Source organism: Stegastes partitus, unplaced genomic scaffold (genome assembly GCF_000690725.1).
Source record: "Stegastes partitus isolate 25-593 unplaced genomic scaffold, Stegastes_partitus-1.0.2 Scaffold57, whole genome shotgun sequence".
In the NCBI taxonomy this organism is placed as follows: Eukaryota; Metazoa; Chordata; class Actinopteri; family Pomacentridae; genus Stegastes; species Stegastes partitus.
The window spans coordinates 557,651-573,009 of NW_007577788.1; the positions used below are offsets into that span (position 1 = coordinate 557,651).

The window sequence follows — 15,359 nt, forward strand, 5'->3', positions numbered from 1 at the left end:
TGCACCTCTCAGCAGGTATTCTGGTCCACTCCTCATGAGCAGACTGCTCCAGTTGTCTCAGGTTTGAAGGGTGCCTTCTCCAGACAGCATGTTTCAGCTCCTTCCACAGATGTTCAATAGGATTTAGCTCAGAGCTCATTGTCAAGTGTTTTTGCCCAACTGCGCTGTGCCCCACACTTGAAAGGGCTGTACCCACAATGTGAAGTATGCAGCTCACATTTACTCAGACAGGGCCTTTAAGTCTCTTTCCATTCTTTATTGAGTTCACTTCGGCTTGAGGGTCGGTCAGACAATCAGTCAGCTAAAAAAGTTTCAAAAGCCCACAGCAAGAAAAATATAAATATATACTGTATAAATACAGTGATTTAATTTAATCAATTACGCAACCCCCGCTAATATTACACACCTCGGTGCAAACATTTCAGTGTCCAAGCACACAACCAGGCATGAGCAAAGTTCACGGCACGCTAAAAATCCTGCGTGCAAACTCTGTAGCAGCTCAACAGAACAGCGCAATTTCATAAAACACATGATTACACATGGTTAAAAAAGCCAGAATTAGCCAGAAGGCTAGTTTTCATCTGTAGTCCCCTGGCCATGATGTGAAACAGGCAGTAAAACTACAATTTAAAAAAGAAAAAAAAAAGAAAAAGCACACAATACATGTACAATATAATACAAGATGTATAAAAAACACTTACTATACAATTAAGAAAAAGTGCAACATCACAGCATAACATTTTATGATAATATCAAACATCACAACAGCCATCTTTTCGTGCTGGCAGCTGTAGGTGTTGATGAGCCACATTTTCAATTTTTTTGTGAAGGCCTTGTATGTTGGAAGCAGTTTTACCTCCTCAGGTACTGAGTTCCACACACCTGCACTCCTGACTGACCAGGCCGATTGACTGAAAGTGCTCCTGTGCAGAGGAATGTAGCAGTCACCTCTGGCAGAGCCTCGAGTGATCTGCGCAAGGCTGTTTCTTTGGCTGATGAACTCTGCCAGAGGATCTGGAGCCAGTTTATGCAGTACTTTATAGGCCAGTTTTAAGTCTGCAAATGTCTGAAAACTGTCCCAATTTAAAATACTGTGTTTTTTTTAAAATTACACAGTGATTAGCCTTTGCATGATAGTGCCAAGGTTTTTTATCCATAACTTTTCTTGATATGCTTCATTTTTGCGTCTGTGAACATAGAGCTAATGTGCCTTGCCAAAAAGTTCCAGTTTTGTCTCGTCTGTCCATAGGACATTCTCCCAGAAGCTTTGTGGCTTGTCAACATGCAGTTTGGAAAATTCCAGTCTGGCTTTTTATGATTTGTTTTCAACAATGGTGTCGTCTTTGGTCGTCTCCCATGAAGTCCACTTTGGCTCAAACAACGACGGATGGTGTGATCTGACACTGATGTACCTTGACCTTGGAGTTCACCTTTAATGTCTTTAGAGGTTGTTCTGGGCTCTTTTACTACCATTCGTATTATCCGTCTCTTCGATTTATCATCAATTTTCCTCCTGCGGCCACGTTCAAGGAGGTTGGCTACAGTCCCATGGATCTTAAATTTCTGAATAATATGTGCAACTGTAGTCACAGGAACATCAAGCTGCTTGGAGATGGTCTTAGAGCCTTTACCTTTAACGCGCTTGTCTATAATTTTCTTTCTAATCTCCTGAGACAACTCTCTCTTTCGCTTCCTCTGGTCCATGTTTAGTGTGGTACACACCATGTCACCAAACAGCACAGTGACTACTTGTAACCCTATAAATAGGCTGACTGACTGATTACAAGTTTGTAGACAACTGTGATGCTCATTAGAGGACACACCTTGATTGAACATGTCCCTATGGTCACATTATTTTCAGTCTTTTCTAGGGGGATCATCATTTTTGTCCAGGCCTATTTCATGAGTTTGTTTTTTTAAATAATTCTGTTGAACCATAGTTCAAAAGCAATGTATGATTTTCATTGCTTAATTTTCATAGAATTTTTATTTATTATTACTTTTGTCAGATTTAAGTTATTTCTGTGACCGTTGTGGGTTTCTCTTTCATTAACTGAGGAGTACCAACAATTTTTTTCCACGTGTGTAGACTATGTACCTAAACTAAGAACAAACTAACTTCGTTTAATTTCTTTTCCACCTAAACAAAACTTCTTGACTCTTTCAAAGCAAAATAACTTCTTTTTTTTTTAACCTCTAATCTGAGATCAAAGATTGTACAGATCCCTGTTCTACTTGTTTGCCTTCATGTCATATTTGTTACAATAAATTAGAAAATATTTACTCAAAATAATATTAGACATCAACTCGTGGGTACAAAGAAAATACCTCACTTCAATAAATTGGCAAACTGAAAAATATAATTTACAGTCAAAACAAAAAGTGTCTTTAACAGTGTCTGCCAAGTAGAGTTACAACAACAAACTGATAATTTGTAAACTGTTAGATTAGCTGCTGTGTTCTTCTGGGTTGAATATGTTTTTATAGAGACAAACTATCTTGCTCCAGCTTTCTAAATTTCCAATTTCTTTCCTCCTCTATGACAGTAAGCTGAATATTTTTAGGTTGTGGACAAAACGCAACATTTGTCCTATTATTCTTTGGAACGCACTGATCGACATTTTATACCATTTATCTTTTATTGACCAAGCAACTAATTGATTAATAGATTAACCGGAAAGGCATGTTTCCACTAGGAAGGAAAATCTCCCAAGTGACACCATTTACCAGCCAGAAACTGTAAAGCAGAAGTAACCATCAGATTTTTAAGTTCCAGCTTGGCCGTGAACATGTCATGTGTGACGCAGCGTTCTGCGTGGAAAATTAACCAAATCTTATCTAAAACTCATAGTATTTCATCAAAATCACTTTATTCAACATGTCTCATTAATATATTCTCTTATTTTATTGAGCCTGTATGTGCATCTCTGCTCTTTGAAAACACTGCCTGCAGTTCGTCTGAAAACTCTGTGAATTTTTTACTCTTGATCACACATAAGTCAGTCATGGAGAGAGGAGATTTTTAAAAATTTTTTTACAGCATCTAGAGAACTTTCTCTTTTTTTGAGAATTATAAAATGAGACTTGTAGAAATAAAGTGGTTTCAATGAAATATCACAATTTTAAGCTTAGATTTGGTTAGTTTTTCTGATTGAACCACACTTCTCACATTCAAAAACAGTCAGAAAATTGAAAATCTGACTATTTCATAGTGGAATTTTGGTCAATTTTAATTTTAATATCACACATTTTTTTGAACCCGCCAGCAGATTTTGTGGTTCCGAGATTAACTCTTTACAATTTACTGACCTTGTGACCTTTTCTCTTGTACCACTGTGAGGACAAACTCAGTTTTATCGCATAATGAAAAGGTCTGAGTCTGCAGTGAAGGTATATAAAGTCAGTTAGAGGTCTCTGTGCAGCCATTATTTCCACACTCTTGAGGACACGAGGAGGAAAAATCATCCTCGGTCCAGCAGCTCCTCTTCCTCCTTCAGCTTTTCACTGCAGAGATACCACAAACTCCTTGTTGTTCTCCTAATAAAAACTCCTCTGTCCTTTACAGTCTGCTTGTGTCTTATCTTGCAGGGGTTTTTCAGTAAACGTCTCAAAGGTTCCATCAAGAGGACGAAGAGTCAGACCAAACTGGACAGAAATACCAGTTTCAGACTGCCGTCGCTCCGACCTGCTGATGCCGACAGGTAAATCCTTAAACTTCTACATTCTTCAGACTAAACACTGCCGCTAAAACCGCAACTCAAGTGTGTCCACAGCACACAGGGACGATAAAGGTTGGTTGTTCTTTGATTAACTTTCTGTGCATTTTTTTATTTTTTATTGCCAGAGTAAGGGTTTATTAAACTCCTTCAAAGGGTGCAGCCATGCATTTTAAATCCACACCACCTCCATCCCAACACTCAGAATTAATCCTCGGTACCCACAGCCCACATAAGGCTGATCATAGATGTTCTCCACCTGAGGCGATGCATTCGGGGTTCACCTAAGGCACTTTCTGGAGATCCAGATGGCCCATTCAGCCATCCCAGACTCAAAGCTGATCTATGTCTGTTAGGACAGGGTGATGGAGACACAAACACGATCACAGTGTTTAGAATTATCACAATATGTATTTGATAATTTCTTAAAATATTATGTCTGTGAGATCTCAAGGATCTACAGAATGTTTACAACTGAATCTAAACAGGAAAACCCCACAGGGAGCCTGTAATATTTGAAGTTCATGGCTAGGACTCCAGACTATTCCCTAAATGCATCACATTTGTTGGTAGATGCTACAATTTACAGATGTTCCCTAAATGTATCACAAGCATCACTTGAAACTAAAATTTTCCAGTGTTCCATAAACACTTAGCATCCATTGGTAGATGCTGCAGTTTTCTGAATTTCCTCTAAACGCCTCATATCCATCAGTAGATGTTAAAAGTTACTGACGTTCCAAAAACATCTCACATCCATTGGTAGGCACTAAGATTTATAGGCGTTCCCTAAATGGCTCACACACATTGATTGACACTTAAATTTTCTGATGTTTCCCAAATGCCTCACACCCATCAGCTGACGACACAATTTACAAATGTTCCCTAAACGGTCTACAATCGTCAGCTGACCTCACAATTTACTGATGTTCTCCAAATGTTCTACATCCATCAGTAGATGCTAAAATTTACAAATGTTCCCCAAGAAGGTCACATTCATTGGCAGACACTGCAATTTCCTGACGTTCCCCAAATGTCTCACATTTATCAGTACATATTAGAACTTACCAATGTTCCGTAAACACTTGACTGACGAAAGAGCTGCTGTATCATTAGATGCTGTTAGATGGCTGTGCACATAGAAGCTTCTAGTCTCCATTCAGTTACTGCAGTGCAGAAATTTAGGTTGGGGAACAGAAATTAGTTTAAAAAGAGTGATCTAAGGCATGTGATGTCAGATTTACCTGAAACTAGGTGGTTTTATTTAGTTGTTAGACCTCACAGAGACGCACAGGCAGACCTGCTAAATAGCTACTGCATCTAAGTATTATTAACATATCTATAAACTGTGAAGTTCATCCAAACCAGAGGAACTGGTGTGGAGATGGACAGAGGTTATAATTACAATTTAATTTGATGTAAATTCAACATAATTTTTTCTCACCAACACTTTGGCACGCAAGCAGCTAGAATTAACTGAAAGGTCCAGTTCTGCATTTTAATTTGATGTGTGCTGCACCTTGCTGGCATAAATACTGAGAGTGAAATTCAGCTGAATAAAGAAGATATTATTTTTGACATAGAATATTCTTCGGGCATTAGAGGTTACAAGCAGCAGCCCTGAAAGGAGCTTTGGTTTTAGCCTGCTGTACTAATAACGTGGCCTCCGGTGAGTGTTTGCCCTGTGACTGATGCGGGGCAGTGATGTAGACTGCACAGTTTGTTGGTGATAGTGAGCAGCAGCAACAGTCCTCTGATTTAAGGTTAATTTCCTGTTCTGGTTCTGCTTCCTTCTGTTTCTTTCGCTGTGTTTCCTCCAGTAATGAAGCTCAGTGTCTGTCAGACATCAGTGAAGATGTTAAACATCAGCAGGAGGACAGACGGCTGAACGGAGAAAGATGAGATTTGGAGAATTTCATTCTTCTGTTTGCAGGAAGTTGAGGGTTTCTCCTCCTCCTCCTCCTCCTCCTTCTTCAGCTCTTCTTCTTCTTCCTCCTCCTTCCATTAACCCGCCCAGCCTTCCCAGCACTGACTGGAGGTGGTTTTACTGGAAGTCCGGCTCTCCACTCTGCTGCTTCACTCAGTTTTCACTCTGCTGAGGTTTTGTGTGTTTCGTGGGTTTGATAAGATAAAGTGTACACCAGGGTGTGTTGTTTACACACATCCTTTCTTATCTGAAATCTGAAACAAGTTGACGGATCAGGCTGAATGACGGATCAGCCTTTTCTTAGCGACAAGAGGAGGCAATAAATCAGACTAAAGGCAGTTAATGTTGGCCAGCAGAGAACTTGTGGGAGTTTAGCTCGCAATGGGCACCATGACAAAGACTTCTGTGGCAGTTAATGGTTTCCAGCCAGAGTTATGTACTGAAAAGGAGCTGTTATTACCGAGGAGAACGTTTGTATCATGTAACTGAGCTGCTTTAACAACTGCTGTGGTTAAAAAATGCTTCATCATCATAATGAAAATATATAATTCTTTTGCTTAAGCAATTAAATTAGTTGTTGATTAATAACATAGTCGACTATTGGTTGAGAAAACTGTTGAAATGTACATCCCAGGTAAACAGCCTTCCAGGATTAATCCAATATTTTTGATGGCAGGAGGAACAAACTATCTGAAAACCCTGATGTTTTCATAACTTTGAACACGCCCGACCTAATGGAGATTGCTAGGCCTAACTTTTCAATGTTATCTGACTGTTTACTCAGGATCGGCTTTAAATTAGCTGACATCATGTCAAAGAAGTCATCACTGTGACTGTATTCTCTTCAAAAAGTTGAACGTAAACCAACATGGCAGGTCATCTAGAAACAACAGCTAGCATGTTTGTGCTATGTTCCTCAATAGTTCTTGTGCTGGATCACCAGTTGATATATTATCAGAAATCACAGAAGTATGTGCAGTTGGTTGGTGCCAACTCTGTTCTTATCATTGTGGTAAAAATGACCAACTTCAAATAATTCAATATGCTTCAAATACAGGCTTTTTGTATTGATTTAAAATTTATTGAGAAATAACCTTAAGATTTTTTATCACAGTCAGTTAGTGAAAGAGAAGCTATGATTCCAGTCCACCTAGATTTTCTTTGATTAAATACAGTATCAGCTGCTACTGTGAATAAACGACCAGCGAGTTGTTTGGTTTCCTGACTGCTGCACAGCATCTGTCGCTGCCTGTGTGTGTGTTTGAGGATATTGATGCAGAGAGTGTGTTCGGCTTTACAGTCGACAGAATGTCAGCCAGCTGGACACCAGGATAATGCTTTCCACACACATATACTAAGTCTGACTCTCAGTCGGCTCTGAGCTCTGCCTCCCGATGGACGGTTCGTCGTCTCTCCTCCGCAGAGCTCGAAAAGCTCAGCTCTCCACAACTCTGAGATTCAGGTAGGACTATCTGTGAGTAAATCCAGTTTAAGTGATGTTAGTTTCAGTTTAAACGGTCGGATTGACCCCTGCGGTCCTTGGGATTATTGTCTCTAACACCATCTGATGTTGGTGAGAGATTTGAGATCAAGTTATAGAAATAACATGATCTCTTCTGCGTTCAGACAGCAGAGCATTGCTGAGCTCCAGATGTTACCTGAGCACTGATAACTGTCAGTCAAATTCCTCCACTTAGAATTGGGAAATTACTTCTGATAACTGTTGTGTTACAACAGAACAGTAATGACTAGGCATGCCCCAGTGTTTGTTTGTCTGGCGTTTTTGCTTCATTAAAATTTAGTCTGTTGATACCATTATCCTAGTTAAAGCACATCAGAAGTACAGTAGATTAGCTGTGGTACCTGGTTGCGCCACCACTTACTGTTTAATACTGTAGCGACCAGAAAACGTGAACCGTTATGTATTTGTAGTCAAAGAGCATCATTGATTTTCAGCTAGTAAAGGAGCTCCTTGATAAAGGCTTCTCGATATGATACTGAATTTTGACAGACATGTTCTGTATTTTTTCAGCTGCTCATTGCTTGAGAGGTTGTGTTGCTCTGTCTTCTCTTTAACATACTCTAAAGATGTTCTGTTGGATTCTTAAGTGAACAACACACTTGTCCAGGTCATAGTTTTCACTTAGTTCTTCTGTAGAAACTTTGTATAACTTAGTTCTTTGGATGGTTCTCATGCTGGAATGTACCTCTTCTTCAAACTTCTGCAGACTGGGAGTCATCTTATCAGACAGTGTTTTGGTTTATCAACAGACATTCATGGTGCAACTATAAATGTCATCTCCCCAATACTGTTTGCAGTAATGCAGCCCCATATCATCACACTCCCTCCTCCGTGCTTCACTGTCAGGACTATGCATTCACTGTGGTAGTCCTGGTCAGGTTCACACCAAACATGCTGGAGTCTGCGTAAGCTGAATAAATTTATCTTGGTCTCATCTGACCAAAGAATGTTCTCCCAACATTCATCAAGTTTCTTTTAGTCTTCTTTAATCTTCCAGTTTTGAGTCAAGATAGTAGCAATGGATTTTTTGTTTGCCTCGTTCCATAGAGGTTGACATTATGAACTGTTCTGTCACTGCAGCTCTGATTAGTGGTACTGTGGCTCCTTCTGTACCTCTGAAATACTGATGCAACCGTGTTTTACGTACGTTTAGTCAGTCACTGATATTCCGCGATCCTTTTCTTCATTGTCTCACAGTCAGATTTTCAGTTCTCCTGGCCGTTCTTTTCTTTGTGGAGCCATGGTACAGGCATGCAGATAGACACTAGTATACTAGTTATTTTAGAACCATGTTCATGCAGTTAGCCAAATTGAAAATCACAGGTGGGCTCACAGGTGGTTTAGTTTCAGTGTGTACAGGTTTTCTAAGCTGTGTGTCAGGTTCACTGGTGTATTCAGTTTTGTTGCATTGATTTCTTCTGTGCTGCCTGTATTTTCAATGTAGTTGATCTACTGTTTTTGTTTTTGATTGTTCATGAGAGGAATTACTCTACTGTTCAACTTAGAATTAATGCAGTTATTGAGGGGTGAATCAGATGAGAATCATTTGACTTGCATTCACTTCAGAAGTACAGTGTATATACATGCTCAACTACCTTTTAAAGATTCTTAAAATGACATCTCTGTCTTAAAAACAGAATCTCTGAAGATGCAGATATTTTTAAACAGTTGGGAATAAACATTCCCCAATGTTCAAGTTTCCACATCAAGCATGTGTAAACTGCATATCAAATTATTATTGGCTGGAAGCTGGCTGTGATGTCACAGAATTGTGACAAGTGGAGGAACGGTAGGCAAAAGACATGTTCGACAGGAGCCTAAATAAATCAGAAGCTCGACCGCACAGGAAACAATAAAATCGATACTGAGCTCACAAAGTTGGACGAGTGCTAATGTCTGAAATATCACTGTGGGCTGGAGCAGGAAGGTTTCCTTTCAGTGGAGCCGAGAAACAAACCAGAAACACTACAGAATCTGTCCACATACTTTTGGCTCTAGAGTATATAATAAAAGGAGGATAATTTCTGAAGACTTTTCTCCAGTTTTCTCTCGTAAATTTTGTTTGTAATTTTTTTTACTAGGTTTTTTGGTTTGTTTCTGGCTTCTTCAATTCTCATTTTCTTTATTTGTTATTTGCAACAGTTCAAAAGTTCATTTTAAATTCACTGGACAGTTATATGGAAATGAAGCTGTTATGAAATGAAATGCAGCAAAATGATCTTGTCTTAATTAAAGTTGGAAGCATAGATTGGAGTTTATAAAAATCCTATTTGAGATTAAAAATGTCATAATTTGAGTATCTTGCAGCATTACACAACTTCTGACAATATGAAACTAAGAATAGTCCTTACAACTTTTCAGTTTGTAGCAGATGAAGTGTGTTTGTGTTGTCAGAGCTCAACACTGTAAATGCTTCCTCCTCCTCGTCTTCCTCTTACAGCACAGTAGATCAGGTTTCTGTCCTAATGCAGGAGACCAGCCCTTCCTCAAGCTCAGCCTATGTGGATTTACAATTTAAGGAACTTTCCTTTAACACTGAGGTTTTGTACTTTCATTCATCCTTTCTGTGAGTTATGGTAACATTTTGTTACTCTTTTGAAACACAGACTGTAAATCAGTAAATCTGGGCGTCACCACTGCAGCCGGTTTGAATCGTAACTGTATGAAGAACCCTCAATGTACTAAAAATTAATGATAAAGAGAATATAACCACCTTGTTACCTGTAAGTCAGCAGTTTTTCTTGCATCTTTTTTATAATGGTGGTCTATGGGAACAAGGTTTCTTTTTTTTTATTTTTTTAATTGCAGTGCCACAACTGAAAATTACCAGCATGGCTGAGCATAACTTGTCATGTAATACTAGTGCTGGGACAACTAATGAAAACTATTAGTCAACTTAATAGTACCTTTAATAGTAACTTGATACGTTTAAATGTAGACAGTGAATCTTTAAATTGACTTTATTTATGAAACAAAACTACAGAACTACAAGTAGAAAATACTGCATTGATACCTCCCTATGTGAATTTCCAGATAGATGACCCACTACCTCCAACCAAAGCACTCCTGGCTCCTTATCAAGACTCGTGGGTACACATGGATGTGGAAAGTATTGAATTAGTTAGAGCAGTTTCTTTTTAATTATACATTTGCACAATTTGACTGTCAACCTAGTCAAGCAACTACATTTTAAGCAAACAAAGGGACATTTGAGGAACGTTTTGCGAGTGTTCACTGATATTTTAGTTCTGATTTATTTTTGTTGTCCCCAGAAGTGCCTTAATATTCAGGGAATGTTCCAGTAATGTTTCCAGAACTACAAGCCTTAACATTCAAAAAGTGTTCTGCAAATGTTCCCATAACCAGTAGCATCATGCAGTTGGTGTTAATGGTGGTGGACGTCCCAAGAAACCATCTGTCTTTCTGGGAATGGGAAATGTCACAAAAAACGCCAATTTTAAGGTTCTTGAAATGTTCTGTGGCGGTCACCCAAACTGCCTGTCTTAATGTTCAGAGAAACATGTCGCAAATATTTCCAAGACCACCAATCGTAATGTTCAAGAAACATTGTGTAAATACCCCCAGAACTGCTAGTCCTAATTAGGGTTGTTAAAAACATCGATACCTCGATACTAAATCGATACTAAAGCTGGTATCAAGCAGCGATTTTCAGTTCCCGTGGTATCAATACTTTTCCGTCTCTCGCGGCCTCCTTCAGTTGACGCCAACGTGCGTGTTCCCTCCAGAGTCCAGGGTGATGCTGTGTACAGCAGCCTGACGGGAATCAGTAGAAGAAGATGCCGCAGCTTGGAAGGAAACAGTCCGACCAATGGGGCTGGTCCATAGCGCTCTGATGGGAGTGGAAGTGGGTGGGATGCATAGGCAGTACCTGGCTGCTAATGGCAGTTTAGGACAGCGGTCACGGTTCTGTTTCTACCATTGGCGGCGGCGAATATTCACATATCAAAATTGCTATCCGGACACCACGACAACAAGTCAGAGAGGTGACACACTGTGACCGGCCCGTATCCAGCAGAGCTTCAAGGTGAAGCCACCAAATCAAGTAACACGACATCTGGAAGACAGACAGCCCAACCTCTACAACGACATGAAACAGGTTTCTAAATAATATAAATAGTGTGTTGCTAAACATACGTTTGGTTGCACCAACAAAATAGTGCTTATTTCGTTAAAAAAATCTCCGCTAGCGTTGAGCTAAAGCTAACGCTAGTTAAAACTAACGGCTTGCTGCTGTAGCCATGTATATATATATTGACGTCCATAGCGGCTCTTTTAGCGTGTTTTCCTCCATCGGGCACGTAAAATGTGTTATTTTTACCACTATGAGGCTTTTAGCAAGCACACGGAGAAACGTAAAATTGCACTACATGGACTAATGAATTATTTCATCCCACATTAAATGTAAAAATGACTTCCACCACATTTTCTACGCAGGATAAAAGGTGAATAAGCTTACATTGTTGGTGCAATCCGGGGTTTTAGTTTAATGTGACAAGATTTTTAATTTTTCACACATTGTTTTTTTTTTTCTTCTCGTGCCAAACTGAGGCTGAAGAAGACCAACCATCCACAAGCACCATCATTCAGCCGACATGACCTGCTTTATTTCATCAGAAAACTTTGACCATGTCTGGTGTGCACTTTAAAAGCAAACTTCTCTTCTGCTGATACTTTTTTATTTTAAAAGTTTATGTGTGAAATTGTGTTCCAGAACAATTCTGTTTACAGTATTTAGTGCACACTTTAAGACTGTTTATAATTCTTCGTTTGCACTGCTACAGAAGTTTTTTGACAAAAGGAGGGTTATTTGTTATATTCTATCTCAAAAATGTTCAATAAAAAGATGACTTTTTTTTTTTTTTAAACTCTTTGGTATCGAAATCAGTATCGAGTTTTTTTCCCAGTATCGAAATCGAGTTTAAAATTTTAGTATCGTGACAACCCTAGTCCTAATATTAGAGAGATGTTCCACAAATATCCCCAGAACCTCCAGTCTTAACTTTTGGACAACTTTCTGTGAAAAATCCCAGAACCTCTCGTCTTCATATTCAGGTAACGTTTGGGAATGTCCCTTTGACTGTGTGTTAGTCTGTACTTGTATTCTGAGCCGAATGGTCAGTGCACATCAAGAACACATTAAAATATCATGGTCAGGGAACATTTGTTAAGGAGAAGCAGGGAACATTCTGCAGATGTTTACTGAGTGGCCTGTTAGCTTGTTAGCTAATTCATTTTTTCTGCCTTCGTGGCACACAGAAGATGATATCCAGTGCATAAATAAAAAATTTTAATGTACTCAAGGCAAATTTCAGACTGACGAAGAACAGAAGAAGGAGTTCACACTCACAGTGGAGATCACCAAAGTTCCTGTAGGTATCACTGGACTCTTAGGTAGTGAGTCATAGCACTGGCCTTAGTGAAACTCCTTAACCACAAACACAGCAGAGAAAACCAGTTTATTCTAAACAGAAACTCCAGCAGTCTGAGAGAGGACGAGTTCAGTCACATGCAGGCATCGTAGCCTGCTTTAAACCACCAGATCATAGCAATAGTTTCCAACAATGAGTTGTTGAAGAGTGTTGTTTTAAAGAGGTGTTGAAACTGTTTGAATTTGAACCAGTTAGAGACAGAGTTTTTTGATCCAATACTTAGCAGCTGCTCCTGGCATTGTGCTTGAAGCTACTGCACTACTGTGGAGATTCTTTGCCCCTGATTAGCTCCTGATCCAGGGGTTTCTGAAGAGTCAGGAAGTTGTGGTGCTGAATGTCTCAGATTGGTTACTGTTGTTGTCGTTTGCAGCAGCATCGCTTTTAGTTTCAAGGTTTTTTTTTTGTCTTGTTTGTGGCCATCAGTAATGAGGTAGGAGCAACCCAAGAGATTTTAGCTGTGATGACAACATACAGAGAGAATCGGACATGTAGGAGGGCTTAATTCAACATGAGTCCTGGTCAGTGAAATCAGCCTGATGTTGCAGCATCAGTGCAGATCTGAATTTACTAATCCTGCTTTACGTAACTCATCTGACACAGCAGGAGGATTAAACACAGACACTCATGTTTCACTTCAGAGGACATTACACTGGATTTCTAGGAGTTTCACAAACTAACCTCACCTTTTTCCAACGTTTGACCAAGTTTTTATGTTTAAAACGTTACAGGAAATGGAACATTAACTTAGTTTTTGAAGAGTGTTTCACTGACGTCAGAGTGTAAATGATCTTCAGTGATGTCGCTCACATCGCCGCCGTAGAAAAAGGACTGATTTCCTACAGAGAACTTGCGACAAAACCTCCAGTAAAACATAAAAAGAATGTAGAAAAAACACAGCCTGCATCACTTTACATTTTTCACGCAGGATGATTAATCTACTTTCAGGGGCAAAAGAGGCTGAAGGCAATTTTCAGTGTTTAGTTGAAGCTACATCTGCTGCAAGTTTTACTACTGGGGTCCGTTTCACAAAGCAGGTTTAGTGAAAACTCTGAGTCTGTTAACCCTGAAATGAGGTAAACTCCGTTTCTGTTTCACAAAGGGAGGTAACTCAAACCAGAGGAAGAGGGGTAACTCTAGCCTGTTTCACAGAGAGAGGTAACTTAAGACCTTGGTTAGTTACTGTAATAACAGACTACCTGGTTGGGACCAGGTTTTTCCCAGTGAACCTGGAGTTTCTCTTTGTCTCCGCCCTCTTTCAGCCACACATGCCATTTGATTTCCTCATTCGTCTCTAGGTTGTCCTCAGACGAGCCCTCCATCGTTGCTTCCAGTCGTCCCTATTCTCCATACATCTGGCCAGTTTGTTGGTACTTTCAGCTCCTGCATCCTTCTTGAGTATGTCCACGTATGTTAGTGTCCTCGTGACCGATGCCCATGTGTCGGTTCCCACAGCACCAATTTTCTGGCTGGCAGCTCTCGATGCCTTTGACAGTGTCCTGCTAGTCTAATTCTCCTTACAGCGATCTTCTCGCTCACCCTTGGTATTCCCTCATACAGGATCATGTTGGTTACGTGTGTGCTCTTGCTGATGTTAAGCACTGCCCGCAACATCCTGGTGTAGCACCCGTCTAGAAACTTCTGTAGGGTTGGCTTCAAGGTCCAGCATTTACTGCCATAGAGGAAAACAGACTCTACTGTTGCGTAGAAGAAGCTGAGTTTGATTTGGCAGGGGAGGTTGGCGTTCCATAAACTGGTCATGCCGTTCAGGGCCATCCATGCCACTGCCTTCCTCACTTTTAGATCTTGCTCGGTTGAGTTGACCCATGAGCCCAGGTACTTGAAGTCCTCGACTTCTTTCAGCACAGTACCTCCTGCTGTTGTCAGAGGTTGATGTTCCGGTGGAACATTGTAGGTGATGACCTCAGTTTTCTTGGCATTTAGCCGAAGGCCAACCTTGCGCACTCTAGCTCTACTCTGTTCAGTAGTTCTTGTGCTTGCTCCATATTGTCTGAGAGCAGGCTGATGTCGTCCGCATAGTCAAGGTCTGTGAGGACTACTGCGGGGTGTCGTCTCGACTTTCTTGGTGTTAGCGTTTCTCGTTTCTTGTTTTTTAGGATCCCCATTAGCACCAGCATAAGCATTGGCTATTCTTCCTGGGGTCCACACACATACGCACAATCACACTTATACACACAACAACCATAAACAAAACAAACATAACTCATCTCGTTAACTTTACAAAATAAGGTAGAGAAACACATTTTCATTCAGTACACTATACATTAAATCATATACAGAATTATAAATCCATCATTATTAATCTAGAACGCATAATTCTTCATCACAGACATACAATCAGAATGACCTTACATAACATCTTTATTCAATTCAATTCAATTCAATTTTATTTGTATAGCGCATATTTACAACAACAAGTCATCTCATAGCGCTTCACAAAGGCAGAAACAGAAACACCCAACAATCCAAAACATCTGGATTCCCGATAACCTTCAGCAGTCCGCAAGCAGTCCACAACAGTGGGAAGGAACCGAAAACCCCCACAGGGGAAAAAAAACCTCCGACAGAACCAGGCTCAGGGAGGGACGACCATCTGCCTTGACTGGTTGGGTGGATGTAGGATGAATTATACAATGTAGTTTACAGTTAAAAAAGTTATTAGAATTTATTGTCCTTTTGTAACAGGAGGCATCATGGTGGGGGCAGCAGGATACAGAAGGTGAGGC

General features: G+C 40.0%; 1 protein-coding gene across 5 annotated transcripts in view; it reads left to right on the forward strand.

Moving 5' to 3' along the window:
- rasal2 (RAS protein activator like 2) overlaps window positions 1–15,359 on the forward strand; it is a 137,774-nt gene that overhangs the window by 84,526 nt on the left and 37,889 nt on the right. For all 5 annotated transcript variants that reach the window (XM_008275697.1, XM_008275695.1, XM_008275696.1 and 2 more), the window contains one exon: window positions 3,589–3,701. In XM_008275697.1, coding sequence (XP_008273919.1) covers window positions 3,589–3,701 — 113 coding nt within the window. The remainder of the gene's footprint in view (window positions 1–3,588; window positions 3,702–15,359) is intronic.